This window comes from Myodes glareolus, chromosome 11, assembly GCF_982192425.1.
Source record: "Myodes glareolus chromosome 11, mMyoGla1.1, whole genome shotgun sequence".
In the NCBI taxonomy this organism is placed as follows: domain Eukaryota; kingdom Metazoa; phylum Chordata; class Mammalia; order Rodentia; family Cricetidae; genus Myodes; species Myodes glareolus.
In genome coordinates this window covers 45213466-45229675 of record NC_142036.1, presented here as the reverse complement: position 1 = coordinate 45229675, position 16210 = coordinate 45213466, and the positions used below count along the sequence as shown (strand labels likewise).

The window sequence follows — 16210 nt, the reverse complement described above, 5'->3', positions numbered from 1 at the left end:
CCCGAAACACCCTGGACCTCTTTGCGGCACTGTGGAAACTCGAAACTAATGACTCAGCTGCTGACAACTGGTTGCCTAATGTCTACCTTTCTACCTGACTGTCAGCTCCTCAAGGTCAGGTATCCACTTGGTTCCCATTGTACACACAATGCCTGATGTACAGTAGGTGTCAGTGACTTGCCTCAGTGCTGATGAATTAGCATTTAATTCATCATCCGAATGGAGCATTTAATCCCAGACTGAGGGAAGTTCCTATACAGGCTGTCTCAGTAATTTTTCTACTGCGGTGACAGGACACTATGAAGGCAACTTACAACTTGTAAAAGAAAGTGTTTAGTTGGGGACTTGCTTACAGTTCAGAGGGTGAGTCTATGACCATCATGGCAGGGAGAGTGACAGCAGGCAGGCAGGCAGGCAGGCATGGCAATCTAGCAGTAGCTGAGAGCTTACATCTGATCCACACGTATGAGGCAGAAAGAGTGAGAGGCTGGGCCTGTCTTGGCTTTTGAAACTTCAAATCCCACCCCGAGTGACATACCTCCTCCAATAAGGCCTCCTAATCCTTCTCAAACAGTTCCATCAACTGGGAACCAAGCATTAAAACATATAAACCAATGGGGTTCTTCATACATTTTAAAAAATATTTATTTATTTATTTGTTTATTTATTTAGTACACAATGTTCTGTCTGTGTGTATGTCTGCAGGCCAGAAGAGGGCACCAGACCTCATTACAGATGGTTGTGAGCCACCATGTGGTTGCTGGGAATTGAACTCAGGACCTCTGGAAGAGCAGGCAATACTCTTAACTGCTGAGCCATCTCTCCAGCCCCTTCTTATGTTTTTTTTTCCCCAGACAAGGTTTCTCTCTGTAGCCCTGGCTGTCCTTCAACTCAGTCTGTAGACCAGGCTGGCCTCAAACTTGGAGATTCGCCTGCCTCCACCTCCCGAGTGCTAGGATTAAAGGTGTGTGCCACTACCATCACCTGGCTAGGTGTTCTTCTGCAAACCGTTACATTTCACTCCCTGGTTCTCAAAGGCTTATAGCCATATCATAATGTAAAATGCATTCTGTCCAACTCCAAAAATCCCCATCATCTTTCACAGTCTCAAAACTGTCTGAAAGCCCAAAGTCCAAAGTCTCTTTTCAACAGTCTCTTAACTGCACCTCCCTGTAAAATCAAAATCAAAAAGAAAATTATATACTTCCAATATACAAAGGCACAGAATATGCAGTACCATTCAAAAACGGAGGAGTGGGGGATATTGAGGAAATACTGGACCAAAACAAGACTGAAACCCAACAGGGCAAACTCCAAATCCTGTAACTCCATGTCTGATGGCAAAGGGCTTACAGGGATCTCTGGATCTCCATTCCCATTAGCTCTGCTCTCTCTAGCACAGTTCTTTCTCTTGGGCTGGTTCCATTCCTGTATGAATTTTGCTGTGCCATAGACTAGGTACTTCTAAACAATACACACCTAGTTTGCAAAATTCTGCAGGCTAGGAATTAAAGACCAAGGTTCCAGCATGGTTGGGCTTTGTTGAAGTCAGAGTGTCAACTTCTCTTCAGGGCCTTATGTGGTGGAGATCTGACAGTCTTGAGAAGCAAGCTCTCCTACGACTCATATGAAAGCATTAATCTCATTCCTGTGGACTCTTCCTTTATGACCTCATCTAGTCCCAAGGACTCCTTGAAGTACTGAAGGGGATAGGGTTTCAAGAGATGAATTTTGTGGGAGGGCACACATTTAATGCTCAGTATTCATTTATATATAAATATATATTTAATATAAAGGAGCTGAAGACCTTTCATCTGGCAACTGAGCATCACAATGTTGACAGCCTCTACTGCCAGCTGTGTCTCCTTCCTTAGTAACCATTTGTGTTTACCTGGATACCTATAGAGCTGTAGTCAAGGAAATAAAATGCACTGTAACTTCTGGCAAGTACATATTCTTCTTTCTCCTTTTTCCATCTTGTTCATTGGAAAGCAGATATGATGGCAAGGACTTGAGCAGCCATCTTGGGCCACCAGACGGAAGCTGTTTATTATGATAGGCAGTCAATAGGAATCTAGATTAGAGGCAGATAAGTTTCTAAATTATTATTATTATTTTGGTTCTATTTAAGCAAGGACCTTGGTAAGGTTGAGCTCTGTGGATAAGGCTCATGTGCAAAGTAAGACTAATGAATAGCCTATCTTAACCAAATTGCAAGCTTAATCTTGGTATCCCAAACTCCTGACTGAGCTCGGAAGTGCCTTTGCAAGAGTCCTCACTTTAGACACCTCAGTTCGGGGCTGCTGCAATAGCAAAACAAACATAAAGCTGACATCATTGACACGGTACAAGCACTTTGTCCCAGATCCCATTCAGGATTAGCCGCTTTCAGGGGTCCTTCCCGCCTGTTAGATATACAGCACCTTGCTCTTTGAGTTCCCATACAATGCAATCTTTACTCTTAGATATGGTCTCCAGGTGCCTATCTGTTCCCTGCGTTAAACTGTAGGACAATGTGTGTGTGTCCAAAGATCCCATTTAACAAAGAACATTGTGTTCGCTAGAATGAGCAGAATGTTGCTTTTCTGAACAGGACAAAAGGGCAGACATTTCAAGCTGCCGTTCCCCACTACTGCTACAGACCTGAGTCCCCCAAGACCTGAGTTATGATATAAATAATTATTTTTCTTCCATTAAAATATCTTTTTGAAAAGAGAAGTCTCAGAGGGCAGAGTGTGACTAAAACTGGACAGGGCAGTTGCCAGACCAGCTAGATTTATTCTGGGATCATAAATCTGGCCTCCAGGGAAAGACAGCATGTCAATTTTACTTTTTTTCCCCCCCTTGGATCACAAGATTGAGCCTGGTTGGCAGAGAGATGCTGTTTAAAACTAGGGGTTCTCTTGGATTTCTGAGTTTCTCGGAGCTTTGGAGGAGTTGAAAGAAAATGTGTCACAAGAATGGCAACCAGAGTCAGGACAGGCCCTGCATGCCGACCAGCAGGAAAGAAAATACTCACTAAGCAAAGTAACTGGAAAGCCGTTGCTTGTATTTTAAATTAAGCTACATGGTTGAAGGCCAGCACGATGTCGACTTTTGGACCAGTGACCGTTTGGAAATGAGCTTTCTGGCTGGGAAGAAGCATTTGGGGTTGGGGATGGAAAGCACTACTGCAATGCTTCCCCCTGGGGGCTGTGTGCTGCCAGATACCAGGGGCCATCTGAACACGCTCGCTGCCTCCAACGGCTTTTTCAATAATGCCAATACCAGAAGGCAGTGCATCAGCTCCATGACTGTACGTGCCCAGGTGGCAGAGTCAGGAGAAACCTACAGCTCTCTGTGCCCCCTGTAGGTAAACACCGAAGGTTCATGGAAACTGCCCAGGGTGCTACCGGCACACTCGGGGCTGGACAAGTGTGGCCATCCAGCTGGTTAAATCCCCGGTATTCTATATCACAAGGGCTGTTCCAGGACCGCCCGACCTTTGCTGCTTAACGTCTTTTCTCCTGGTGCTTGGCCAAGCCGAGTCTCCATGGAGATTCCCAGTGACACAGTGACAGGAGACTCCATGCGACAGAGGCAGGGTAGGAACTCCAAGAGCCTAGCCTAGAAAATTGGTTCTGTCGTCTACTAACCAGATCAGGTCTCACGCCTGGCCCGCTGACCAGCCTGTAAAGTAGGAATATTTGCTCTATGTACTGTGAAGTACTAGGCTGTTTTCTTCATATGTCATTATAAGGGCTGTACTCATTCCATCTCCTTTAGTCTTGCCAATGAGACACACCTGGCGTGGATGCCATTTTTACTCCCGTTGTACAGTGGGGGAAATAAACCTCAGATGAGTCTTGTTCAAGGTTTGACCACTAGATGGCAGACCTGGGAATCTCCCCACCGCCCCCCCCCCCCCTCCCGTGTTGACGGTGGGGATCTTGCTCTAGCTATTGATCAAGGCGCTGGCTTCAGGCCCGAAAAATGACACTTCTTTTTAGAGATGTTCTTTATTTTTGTTTGGAGTACCCTTTTTTTTCTTGCCTGGGCATTTCTGTCTGAGGCCGATGGGGGAGGTGTAAAGTCCTTTGAGCTTTGAGCAAAGTGGTGCACTCTGGTTTGTTGTTCAGGAAGACTGGCTGTATGTAGGGTGAGTGTTGTGTGCAGCCAGATGGTGTGGTGTGGTGGTGGTGGTGGTGGTGGTGGTGTGTGTGTGTGTGTGTGTGTGTGTGTGTGTGTGTGCGCGCGCGCGCCGTTTGGGAAGCTTGCTCATGTAATGAAGAAGAGAAATTGGAAGGGAGCAGAGCTAGTCTTTGTCAGGGAGCTGTGAGCCTGTGCTTTATTGTACTCTGGTGGAAGAAAACGATCTCTCCCCACCAAGGGAGGGGCCCAGATCGGTGGAAAACAATCTCCAAGAGCTGGGTTCCACATTTGGAGAGAATCATGGGTCTCTTGTGGGGCAGGCAGCAGACACCTTGTTGCGTCGAGGAGCTGATGATCACATAGCTGTGGCCATGTCCAGGTTGGCCTCTGGGACCATTGCGGGCAGACCTCCAGCTCCTGGCGGGTCTGTTTAGGGCCAAGTTCTCCTCTCCAAGGCTGGGCTCCCAGGAAAGATGGCTCCTTCCTTGGAGGTGTCTAGGATTTCTGCTCTCACAGACCCTTTCCCGTTCATGTCTTGTCCTGCTCCCCATATGAAACTAGGGTTCCTCCGACTGGTTTCTTCAGTGTTGCTAGGCCGCAGAGACTCTGCTCCTGTTGACTTCCAGTTTAGATTGGTAAGACAGGGTGCCGGGATTCTGATCCCAGGTCATGTGGACCACAGGGTCACAGGTGTGCGTTAACAGAACCTCAGGAAGCCTCCACAGCCTCAGATGCTTCATTTTGCCTCTATAAGACTTCTTGAGAGAAGTCACCCGTAAGGAGATTTTTTTTTTTGAAAGAAGTGAACACCCCATTCCTTCTAACGAAGGTCACAGCCCATCATGTGGGCGGCAACTGGTGGCTTCCCAGGTTGCCCTCCGGGAAACATTTCTCAAGGTCTTTGTGTTATTTGGAAAACGGAGCTATTTTTCCCTGCCTTCTTCACGGAGCTGTTGAGACAACTCCAGCTTGTAGCTGAAAACCGATAAGTGCTCAAGGTTTTCTTATTAACCAGGTGACCAATCTGGAGGGGCTGAGGTTTCTGGAGCGCTCAGAGGTTCCCAGAGTGGACTTGCCAGGAGAAAGTTACTGTGCATCCCAGCCTCTGCTGGAGTTCAATCCGACCGGGAAACCAGTGTGCCTCCTAGGTGGGGGGCTGACCACGAACCGCCCCTCTTGTCTCTCTCCCATTGGCTTCCACCTGCCGTAGGGTCGACTGCTACAGGCCTCTCGACCCGTCAGTCAGCCCCGCCGGGCCCCGCCCCTCCCCTCCCGGGGTTTAAAATGGGAATTCCCATGGCCCAGGCTCAGGCATCCAACCTGCTGTCGCCCCGGCCAGGCCGAGCGCAGCAGGCGCCACGCGCAGAGCACACGCTCGCGCTCCAGCTCTCCAACTCCGCCGTTCATGACCGTGACCCCCGGCCGCAGGCTCCGCCAGCCCCTGTTGCAGGCTCTCTTGCCGTACCCCGCCGCCGCCAGGGTCCCCCTTCGCCCCAAGCGCCTTGAAGCCTGCCCGCGCCCCCTGCCCGCTGCCCGCTAGCGGCTGCCTGGCTCAGCTGGCACCATGCTGTCCGCGCGCGTCTGCCTGCTCACGCCCCACTTGCTGCTCGTGTTGGTGCAGTTGTCCCCGGCCGGCGGCCACCGCACCACCGGCCCCAGGGTAAGTGCGTCTGCCGGCAATGCGCCCACCTGCGCGGGGAGAGAGGTCTTTTGGCCGCTCATCTACAGGAGGGGGAAGGGAGGTGACAGACCTTGTCCCCGACTCTACTGTCTAGTCCCTTGCGGGCCTCTTGGAAAAGTTGCTGAAATAAAATTTCATTGCTCCTCCCCGCCCCCCCTCCGCCTTTTCTTGCAGTACCGACTCCCACGACCTGTCACCAGTGGGTTTTCTTTCCCGAACTTCTCCCGAGTCTTTTCCTTCAAGATCCCGCCCCAACACCAGGCGCCTCCTAGGTCGGTGGGAGCTCGGCCTTGGCTGGAGCAGAGCTTCCCTATGGTGTCGCTGCGCTGGTCCCCGTGCTGGCGTTCTTGGCAGGCGGAGGGTGTGTGTGTCTGTGTGTGTGTGGGGAGGATAACGGGGGGGGGGGGGAGGCTACTCTGCCTAGAGAGTTTTAGGTTACCCGTGAGCCACACAAGGACCTTGTGTTGTTGTTGTTGTTTTAAAAAGCAATCACTGCTCGTAAAACCCACAGCAGATAATTTTAATGCCCCCTCTTGCCGTCCTGGCCCTGGAGGAGTGGTAGGGGTGGGGAGCTGTGGAGAAGTTGGGAGAGCTGCGCAGTATTCCAGAATCTCCTCCCCCTGGGTTGGATCGGTTGAACCTTGGTCTGATTGGAGTTTCTGAACCACACGAAATGTGCCAATTCTGTGCACAGGACGGATTGTCCAGGGCATTGTAAAATGGGAACCGGCAGCATTGTGTTCATTTCTGGTCTAGATTATTGCCCTCCCTGCCCCCTCCTATTGGTCTAATAAAAAATTTCACTGCCTTAAAAATGTATTTGTTAAACCACCTAGTGGTTCCTCTGGTGAAATATAAGGAAGGCAAGCTCTGGGCAAGTATCAGAGTTAGTCAGATCAGAGCCTGGACCTGTGGGTAGCAGTTTGCCCACACCCTGGGGGAGCCTCCCTGCGAAAGTAGCTGGGACCTCTGAGCAAACAAGGTTGGCTTCTCAACCAAACTGTGCTTTCTTTCCTGGATATCCTGTGGCCCCATTTCCTGGATGGTTAGCCCCATTACCACCTGTTCCCATAGCTGCTTCTTTATTCCTGGCTTTTGCTATGCGGGAATCATCTTTATAGCTGTCGTGCATGGAGGAAAAGCTTTGCAAAACCTGACTTAACTTAATGACTGCCCAGATGCTGGGCTGATTACATCTGAGCCCACCTATCACTGGGAGATCAGATTTGCAGCCACTTAGGAAAGAAAAGTGTTTGTCCCCGTGTTGGGCCGGCCCTTGCTTTTATGACCAGATGTGCAACAGCAGCAGTTAAAGTGCGGCAGATTAGATCCAGGGTGTGTCATAAATCCTCGACAGCATTCCCAAAGCTGGGGCAAGTCAGGGCTCCAGGAGCGACTTTTATGGATGCAGATGAGGATGCCTTTTTAAATGAAGCTGATGGTTTGATATGAGGACTCGGAGCTCTTAAATTCTGAGGTCAGGCAAGAGAGAACCACGGCGTTCCCTCCAATAATTAGGAACAGTCAAGACAGAGATGCAGACCAGAGCACCCCTAACGTAATCTGGATGCCGGCCCACACGAGGGTCGAAAGGAGAGAGGCCCTCCGACAAATGGTGGGGGGCTTGTTTGCTGCCGGGCATGTCTAACGTCTCAAGCCATATGGCTTTCCTTCCCTAACTCCTGGAACCGGAGAAAGCACCTTTGAGGAGCAAGCTAGGACTTCGGGGCAAACAGATTCTGACTAAGCTTCCCGACCACTTCTTTAGTTTGTTAATTTGACAAACATGATGGAACATAAGCAGGACCTGTAAGTAGGTTTGCTTACATCCCAGCTCACTCAGTGTCAAACACACGCGCACGTGTGCACACACACACAAACACACACACATTTAGAACATACTAAGGAGACATGACTCTTTTTAAAAAGACTTATTATTTTTAGTTACATGTGTATGTGTCTTTCTGTAGGCGAATATGAACATGTGAGCGTAGGTGCCCTCAGAGGCCAGAGGCATCAGCTCCCCGGGAAGTGGAGTTGTGAGAAACCCTACGCAGGTTCAGAGAACTGAACTTGGGTCTTCTGGAAGGACAGCCAGTGCTTGTAACTTCCGAGTCATCTTTTCAGACTGGAAGCAGCTCTCTTAAGCTTATGGTTATCTGGTTGCATTTATGGGCAACAGTAAGAGCCACCATTTATGAACATTTGGATTTGGCATTCTTACAATTTCGTATGAACAAGAGAGGCAGTCTTTTTAGACCCATTTCAGAGTCAGGGAGGTGAAACATGGGGGCTTACTGCCTTGTTTGAATTCCACATGTTGTATGCATGGCTCTGGGAGGTTTGCATGGATCATTTTGTGTGCATGGATTTTATTGCATTTTCCAGGTAAATAGAAAAATAATTCCATGAGAAAATTCTAAACCCCAATACACCAGGCAAGGTTGCAGAGGAATCTTTTCTATCTGTATTGATAAAGGGCTATGTTTGGATTCCAACCCTGTCTCAAAAGACACTGTGACTTCTTGGTGGTTCCAGAAATGTGACTCTGGTTGAGAGCAGTGGAATCATAGGAAGAGCAGAAACATCTGGCTTGTTGCAGAATTCCCTTTGGGCACCCTGAGGTCTCCTCTCTTAATCTTTTGAGTGACAGAGGCTTAAGGATTGCCATCTTTTCCAGCTGGCTTTCTAGGAAACTGAGAACCTGCCCTTTCCCTTTAACTATCTGATTCACTAATTGAGCTCCCTTGAGGCCTAGACCCCGGTCCTTGCCCCCCCTTTCTGCTTCCTGCCTTCCTTCATAAAATTCCTGACATTTGTTTGACTCTGGAAACCACCAGCTATCAAGTATCAGATTGGAGGTTGCTCTGTGGGAAGCACCTGATGCTTGGCTCTTGGAGGTCCGAAGAGCCACTTGGCTACCTGGGAAGCTGGTCAGGATTCTTTCAGTCATGGAAAGAATTTCTTCCATCCTGAAAAATTTCCTGAGAAGTGTTTTAGGGGAGAAAGGGGAAAAGGGAGAGGCTGTCTCGGGCTGATAAAGTCTAGGTGATGGGCAGGTCAAGTGAACAGTCTTTGTTTAATCTTCTGTCTACCCTTGCTTGAAGATAGGGAATGGGAATGGGGCTGAGATCGAACCCATCTTCTCCATCCATGTATCCCCGGAGCTCAGAACAGGCCCAGCCACCTGGTAGCAGTCTGCTCTGCCAGTGTTTGTGGAGTGAAATCTAAAGGGAGTGACATGATTGTGGCTGTGTAGCGAGGATCCCCAAGCTCCTCTGGTGTTTCAGTGTGAACAGAAGTGGGAAGCACTTAAGAAGTGTGAGAAAGGCTGGGCAGTAGTGGTGCACATCTTTAATCCCGGCACTCAGGAGGCAGAGGCAGGTGGATCTCTGTGGTCTACAGAGTGAGTTCCAGGACAGCTAGGGCCACACAGAGAAGCCTTGTCTCAAAATAACACCCCCCTAAAAAGTGAGAAATAGGTGACTATGCAAAAATCAAGGGGTGTGAGTCAGAAACTGAGTTCATAATTATTTTAAGTATATTCTTTGCTCCCTGCCTCCTCCATCAGGGTCTCTGCGAAGGCTTCTGCAGTCCTTAACTTTTGAGTCCTTCTACAGCGAGCATCTTCTCCTTCCCAGCACTGTGCCCCCCTCCCCGGCACTTCATGCCTGATCCTGTCTTAGAGAGCTTGCGAGTTCCTCGAGGAAGAATAGGGACCTGATTCATCTGTGAGCTTATCAGACTGGAAAACACTCTGCTTGTGGGTATAGAGATGCGTTAGACTGTATGGTGATGTCCAGTCTGAGCCTCCTCCCTGCTGTCATTTGAAATCACTGACTTACAAACTGGGCTTTCCGTTTTCAGGTTTTTGTTCTTTGCACAAGCAGTGATTATAAGAATGGGGCAAAAGAGTCTGAATGAGCATCTTAGATGGAAAATGAGCTTTAAATCTACTGTAAACATTTATTTCTCTCTCCCATCTGTGTAAATGGAGACTGCACTCTAGTTTCCTGGCCACCCAGACCCGAATAATCACACAGAAACTATATTATTTACAGCACTGTTTGGCCAATGGCTTAGACATATTCCTAGCTAGCTCTTGCATCTTAAATTAACCCATTTTATTAATCTATGTATCACCACTAATGGTAATAAAAGATATTCACAGCATACAGAGGGGAATCCCACATCACATTTGCCAAAAGTGAAACAGCTTCTGGGCTGTTTCTTCCCACTGGACTGGTCTGCATCAGTGTCTAGACTAGGTCTTGGCTCCACTTAGGTTTTCTTCCTGTTGTCCAACCCTCTTTTCCGTGCAGGAAAATTCACCTGAGATGCTGTGTAAGGGTTAAGACAAGAACTTGATTTAAACATTTTGGAAGAACTGATATCTGATACTTAAAGAAACCAAACTGAAGGGGTTAGGGGGAGAAAATGTGCATCTAAGACGTGCTCGACACCAGAGATGGTTTGCTACCAACTCGTTCCCTGAAGTTGCGGGGTCACACTTGGTGTGGCCTAGCAGTTTTATTCCTAGGCGTGTGTGACTTAGAGAAACTTGGGCTGAGAAGGCTGCAGCTGTGTGCCTCTGTGCTGTTATCACCACGAACTTGGAAGGAGTCCAGCTGCCCATTAGTGGGGAGACAGATGAGCAAACCGTGGTGAATTTACACCGTGAAAAATTCTGCTCAGGTCAAGCTAGGAGCAATAGCAACAGGTAAGCTCTTGTCGGGAGATGGTTCAGGAAGTTAAGTGCTTGCTATGGAAATACGGGACTTGAGTCCAGATTCCCAGAATCCACATTAAGCCAGATTTGGTAGCGTGTGTCTGTAATGCTGGTACTCCTATCAAGAGATGGGGGATAGGCACAGGGGAATACCTAGAAACTCTTGGGATAGCTAGTGAGGCATCCGTAGTGGCAAAGCGACAAAGAGACCCTGTTCCCCAGAAGACACGGTGGAAGATGGGGGCTGACAATTGAGGTTGTTCTCTGACCTTACCATGTGCATCTGCCACTCACTCTCACGCACATGCACACACACACACACACACACAACCACATGCACATTATACATATGCATAAGAGATCAAAGTTGATTTCTCTTAGAAACACAATATTAAATAAAAGAAACATACCAAAAGAGGCAGTGTGACATCTTTTGTAAATTTATAAATAACCGAAATTAGAGAAACCTTTAAAGAAATACCTGTAGCTACCAAAAAAAGAGCTAAGTAGAAAATCAAGGTTTTATATATACTGACTTGGGAGTCATGGGGTGAAGGGGTTAGATTGGGGGGGACCATATAATTGGCTTCAGTACTTTAGTGAGAGAGGGTGGGCTCCCAGCTCTTTGTTCGCTATTAAAGTTCTAATAGCTGATTAAGCAAAAAGTAAACACAAGCCCTGCACGAATCAAAGGATGTCATGAACTAAGGGCTCTGATTAATTCAGTTCTTTGCACCCGAGGTCAAATGCTAGTTCTCAGGGTCGGGGGCTCTTTCCTCACTTCTGTTTCTCCTTCCTCTCCCAGATGTGTCCCTATCTAACATATTCTACGGGAAAATGAGCAGAGCAGGCCCAGGTTCCGGCAAAATATGGACATCAGTTGGCCCAGCCCAGGATAATTTTATTGTATTATTTATTTTTTTTAAAGTGTAATTTTCTTTAGTAATTTATAAATTTATAGAAGACGTCACGCTGCCTCTTTCGGTGTGTAGGACGGATGCTAACAACGCGTGTCTGTACCCTTAGCTCAGCTGAGTAGAGCCACCTACCAGCTGGTGTGGCTCTTGAGCTGCCTCTCTGAGTGCAGCGGAGGCCGGAGGCCTGTTTCTCATTTGACTGGGGCTTCGGGTCCCACCTCCTCCCTTCTCTCCACTCTGCAGGGGCTGAGTTGGGTGTATAGCCCTGCATACATCAGGTACAGGGTGGCCTTTCTCTCCAGACCACATAGAGATTTATTGTTCAGGCAGCCAAGTTCTGGCATGGCTGCCAGTGGTGAGGCCTGGCAGTGTGGAAGGCCCCCTCCTTCTGTGTTTGTCACTGAGCTGTTTGCAAGAGGACAAGGGTTGAGTTGCTGATGAGAAATCGATCGGCGCTGCCGTGAAGCCTGCCAAACAGGGTTAGCATTGTGCAGAGGACGTGCTCTGCACGGCTGTGAGTCACCAGGGGGATGAGAGAATTGGGTCTCGACGGACACTTCCAGTCGTTTCCATGAAGACCTGAGCCCCACAGGTCATTCTAGAGGAGAATTGGCTTTTCCTTCGCTCTGACATCATTCCACACTCAATTGCTAGATCACAAAATAATCTTCCCCGTGGCCACTGCTTTAGCCTGATAGGTCTGGAGCTCTGTGGGCTTCCCAGTATTGCTTTGGTTGGTTTACTCCTCCCTTTTGGGGGCCCAGTGCGGGGCACCCTTCACTCAGCAGAGAAGGCAGCTCTGATCTTAGCAGAGCTTTTCCTCAGTTAGCCAGGCAATATGTCAGGTGACTTGAAACGTGACAAATGCCTCATACCTGTGAGCAAGCTTGACCCTCCGATAAAATCAGCATATAGGTAGAAGATAAAATTCCACAAGGTTGATATTCTCGAAGATTCTGGCAGTGGGAAACCCAGGGGTGATCTTGCATGTGTGTATGCACACATGTGCATGTGAAAGTGGAAGCTGGAAGACAACTTTGGGTTCATCTTTGTTTTTGAGGGTCACTCACTAGTCTGGAACTTGTCAAGTGGATTTGGCTGGCTAGCCCGGGAGGTTCAGGAATCCTCCTGCCTCTGTCTCCCCAGTGCTGGGGTTATAAGCCATCATTATATCAGTTTTTTTTTTAAATGTAGATTCTGAGCATCAAATTCAGGCCCTGGCTTGGAAGGCAAACTGGTAGGAATTGAACAACCTGCTCAGCCCTGGGAGAATGGTCACTTTTAGTCTAGACAAGCATCTCTCCAGGTCAGAGCCTAGGGTTTAAACTAATTGCTGCGGCTATTAGTTTATTTATTTATTATTTATTATGTATCTGTTTTCGAATCCCTGGGGTGGGGGAGGTACTGAGTGTTGTGAAAGGACAGAGCCATCAGCCAGCTCACACGCAATGATGGAGGTGCTGTCCGATAGAATGGGGGTCTGATATTAGCCACACCTACAACAGCCATTCAACACTGGAAATGTGCTTAATAGACCCAAGGGACTGAATGATTGTTGATTAACATATAATAATGACACATAACAAACTTCATTTTGACATGTGCATACACATATATAATGCATTGCGATCATATTTACACCACCATAGCCTTCTCTTGCACCCCTCCCCCTGCTCCTGTGAACCCTATTTCTCTTCCCCACTTTCCACAGTCACCCCTTCCCCTTTCCTTCTCTTCTCTCACTACACCCACTGAGTTTAATTCAGTTATTGGCTTAGAGGAGTTGCTTATATAGGAACATGGGTGATGGTTATTTACAGAACCCCGGACACCTTACCAGTGGCTACACCCTGAAGACAAAGTCTCAGGCTCCTCCAGTCACCATCAGGGGCATGGTATTTATATCTGTGGGGTGTGTTTGGTACCTTACCGTCCTTTTCCCTTCCATGCCAGAATGTTGCCAGGCCTGGTCTTGTGTGGGTAATCACAACTGCTGAGAGCTCAAGAGGACAATGGCTGCGTCATGTCCAGATGAAAGTGATCTGCCACACTCTACCCATCCCCCGACTCCTTATCCTCAACCCTTCTGCCCCCTTCTCCTCAATAGTCCATGAGTCCTGGATGGGGGGGGGCATAGAACTTTGTTTTGGAAGCCTGGTCTCTTGTAACCCAAGCTTTTCGTGAGTGCCCTATGTATCTGAGGCCAGCCTCGAACTTCTGAGCTACCCTTCTTTACCCTAAGTGCTGGAGGTGCAGGCATGCACCACTATGCTTGGTTCAAGAATCCATTTTTTTTTTTTTTTTACCCTTTTCAGCTTCTGGGAGCTGTTCATAGTCCTTGGTTCATGGTTCCTTCCACCTTCAAAGTCAGCAGCGAAGGTCAAGTTTTTCTCCCTGGGCTGTCTTGCTTGTCTGCTGTCTCTTGCTGTTTAAGGAAGGACCTTGTGATAGTATCAGCTCTTCCTGGATGGTACAGACTAATTTTTGGGTTACCCAATAAGCAACCGTGATTCTTTGGCACATGACATAGTCGTATGAGCAATAGAACATAGACATCTTGGGTGGGGCTTGTTCTGCCTTCTACGTTCATTAGGGGTCTAGTACAACTGCCAGGCCATGGAAAGCATGCGACAAATGAGGTTGTTATTGTGTTCTGTGTCTGCAGTCTCTTATGGTAAAGTTGCTTAATTTTTTTTTTATGGACTCTGCCTTGCCCAAGAGCAGGTGCTTAGTGAATGTTTATTGAATAATGGAATTTTCAATAAATGTGGATGGTTTCTTTCTTTATAAAGATATACTGGACAATTAAAAAAAGTAAAATGCAAACCAGAATATATGACTCTCTTTGTGCAGAAAGAAGAAAGTCAGTTCATGTAAGAGTCAGAGGGTTGTGCTTTGCTGGAAGTGGGACTATCACGGGCAAGTTCAACGATGCATCTTAGCAACCATTAAACCAGTTTCATGTATAGGGAACATCTTCCAATCCTACAGAGAAATAATACAAGTTAAAACAGGCCTGGGCATGGGACACTAGTGTCTCTTCTCTGGACCCTCTGCCCAGTGTTGCAGAGCCTGCATTGGGTTTCTCAGGAGGCTGCCTATCTTCAGGAGTGTCTCTTCCCACCACAGATGCTGGCCACCATCCTCCTGCTCCCCCCACACCCTAAGCCCCCTGAGCTCATGGCAGGTGCAGCAGCTGCTTCCTCGTCCCTCATGTGCCTTGTGGCAAATCTCAGTCCAGACTGATTCATGGATAACCTGCAAATTCAGTCTACATCCCTGTTGGCTGTGCCCATGGCTGGTCTGCTTTTTAAGGCTAGGAGCTATTAGCACCAGGCCTCCTGCTCATTTTGAGCAGGCTTTGAACCCCTCTACTTTAAAGGAGCGTTTTCAATTAACCTCAGCAGGACATGACTATAAAAATTATTTATTGCTACTGGTGGGAATATAAATTAGTGCGATCACTTTGTAGAATTACAGTTGAAGTTGCACACACTTCTTGACCTTGTAACTCTGCCCTGTTATATGCCCTAGAGAAATGCTCTTAGACTCTATGAAGAGATGTGTTCAAGGATGTTCATAATAGTATTTGGTGATAGGAAAACATTGGAAACTACCTAAATGACTATCAACAAAAGAATATAACCAAACAATGGACTATTATATAGCACCAAACATGATGATTTAATGATTAAATTGATTAATTTCATTATTAAAAAAGAGCATGAACAAAGAAACATTGAGGAAGAATACATAGGTCAGGTTATTAAGGTTAAGGATATGCAAAAGCCACAAATTGTTTAGGGGTACAAATAGATGTGAAAATGTATGAGAAAATTAAAGAAAATTATAACACAAAGATCATATTTCTGGCTCCCTAGGGTGAGAGGGTGAGGATAGAGAAGAATACATTGGAGGGACATAGGAGACTTTTAAGGAATTGATTTTTTTTGTTTGTTTGTAACTGGGTAATAAGTACATGGGTTTTAAAGTCCCTTTGTATATGTTCAATAACACATAAGAAAGTGTTATTGAAATGCATTTAGATCTTCCATAATAAAGTTTGTTTTGATACTGAATAAAAAGCTTAGAAATATTTCTTTTTTGCTGTGCCTGTATATGTGTGTTTGTATGAAAATGTGTGGATGCATGTGCCACAGTGTGCATGGGGAAACATGACAGTCTTGGGTGATGGTTTTTCCTCCCCGACTTGAGATAGTCTCTTACTGCTTATCACTGTGAACATCTCATCTTGCTGTAGGAGCATGGGGATTCCAGGTTCACCAGTTCTACCATTGGCTGCCTTTTACATGGGTCCTAGGAGCCCTAACTCAGGTCCTCATCCATAGTTGCCAAGTGAGCATCTCTCTGGCTCCACAATGAGGTTCAAGAACAAAAGAAAGAGTTGCTTCTTTGAGGGACCTGCTGCTAACAGGTGGGGAGCATGCCTCTTTCTTCTCTCTTCAGAAGGAATACATATCCAAACTCAAACCCTTTCCCCACATCTGCTGGCCTTCTCCCTCCTCCCCTGTCTGAGAGCCTTGCAGTATGGCATCCCTCCCTGCTCACCGCAGGCTCTTTAGCTGACTTGTTCTCTCTGGAGTCTTTCTTTTTCTCTTCAAACTTAAGGCGACTAGTTTAGGAATTTCAAAGTTAGCAAGTGAAAATCCAAGATGTCCAGTGAAATTTGAATTTCAGAAAAACAGCAACAGATAACATTTTAATGTAAGTGTCCTATTGCTGTGAAGAGAC

The 16210-nt window shown here is 47.2% G+C and overlaps 1 protein-coding gene across 3 annotated transcripts in view; it reads left to right on the top strand.

The window, feature by feature from the left end:
• Window positions 1-5446: 5446 nt before the first annotated feature.
• Smoc1 (SPARC related modular calcium binding 1) overlaps window positions 5447-16210 on the top strand; it is a 156288-nt gene continuing 145524 nt past the window's right edge. Inside the window, exon 1 of one of the 3 annotated variants that reach the window (XM_048415570.3) lies at window positions 5447-5791. In XM_048415570.3, the coding sequence (XP_048271527.1) occupies window positions 5696-5791 (96 nt within the window). In that variant the 5' untranslated portion in view covers window positions 5447-5695. The remainder of the gene's footprint in view (window positions 5792-16210) is intronic. The other 2 variants (XM_048415568.3, XM_048415569.3) reach the window with 2 other exon arrangements.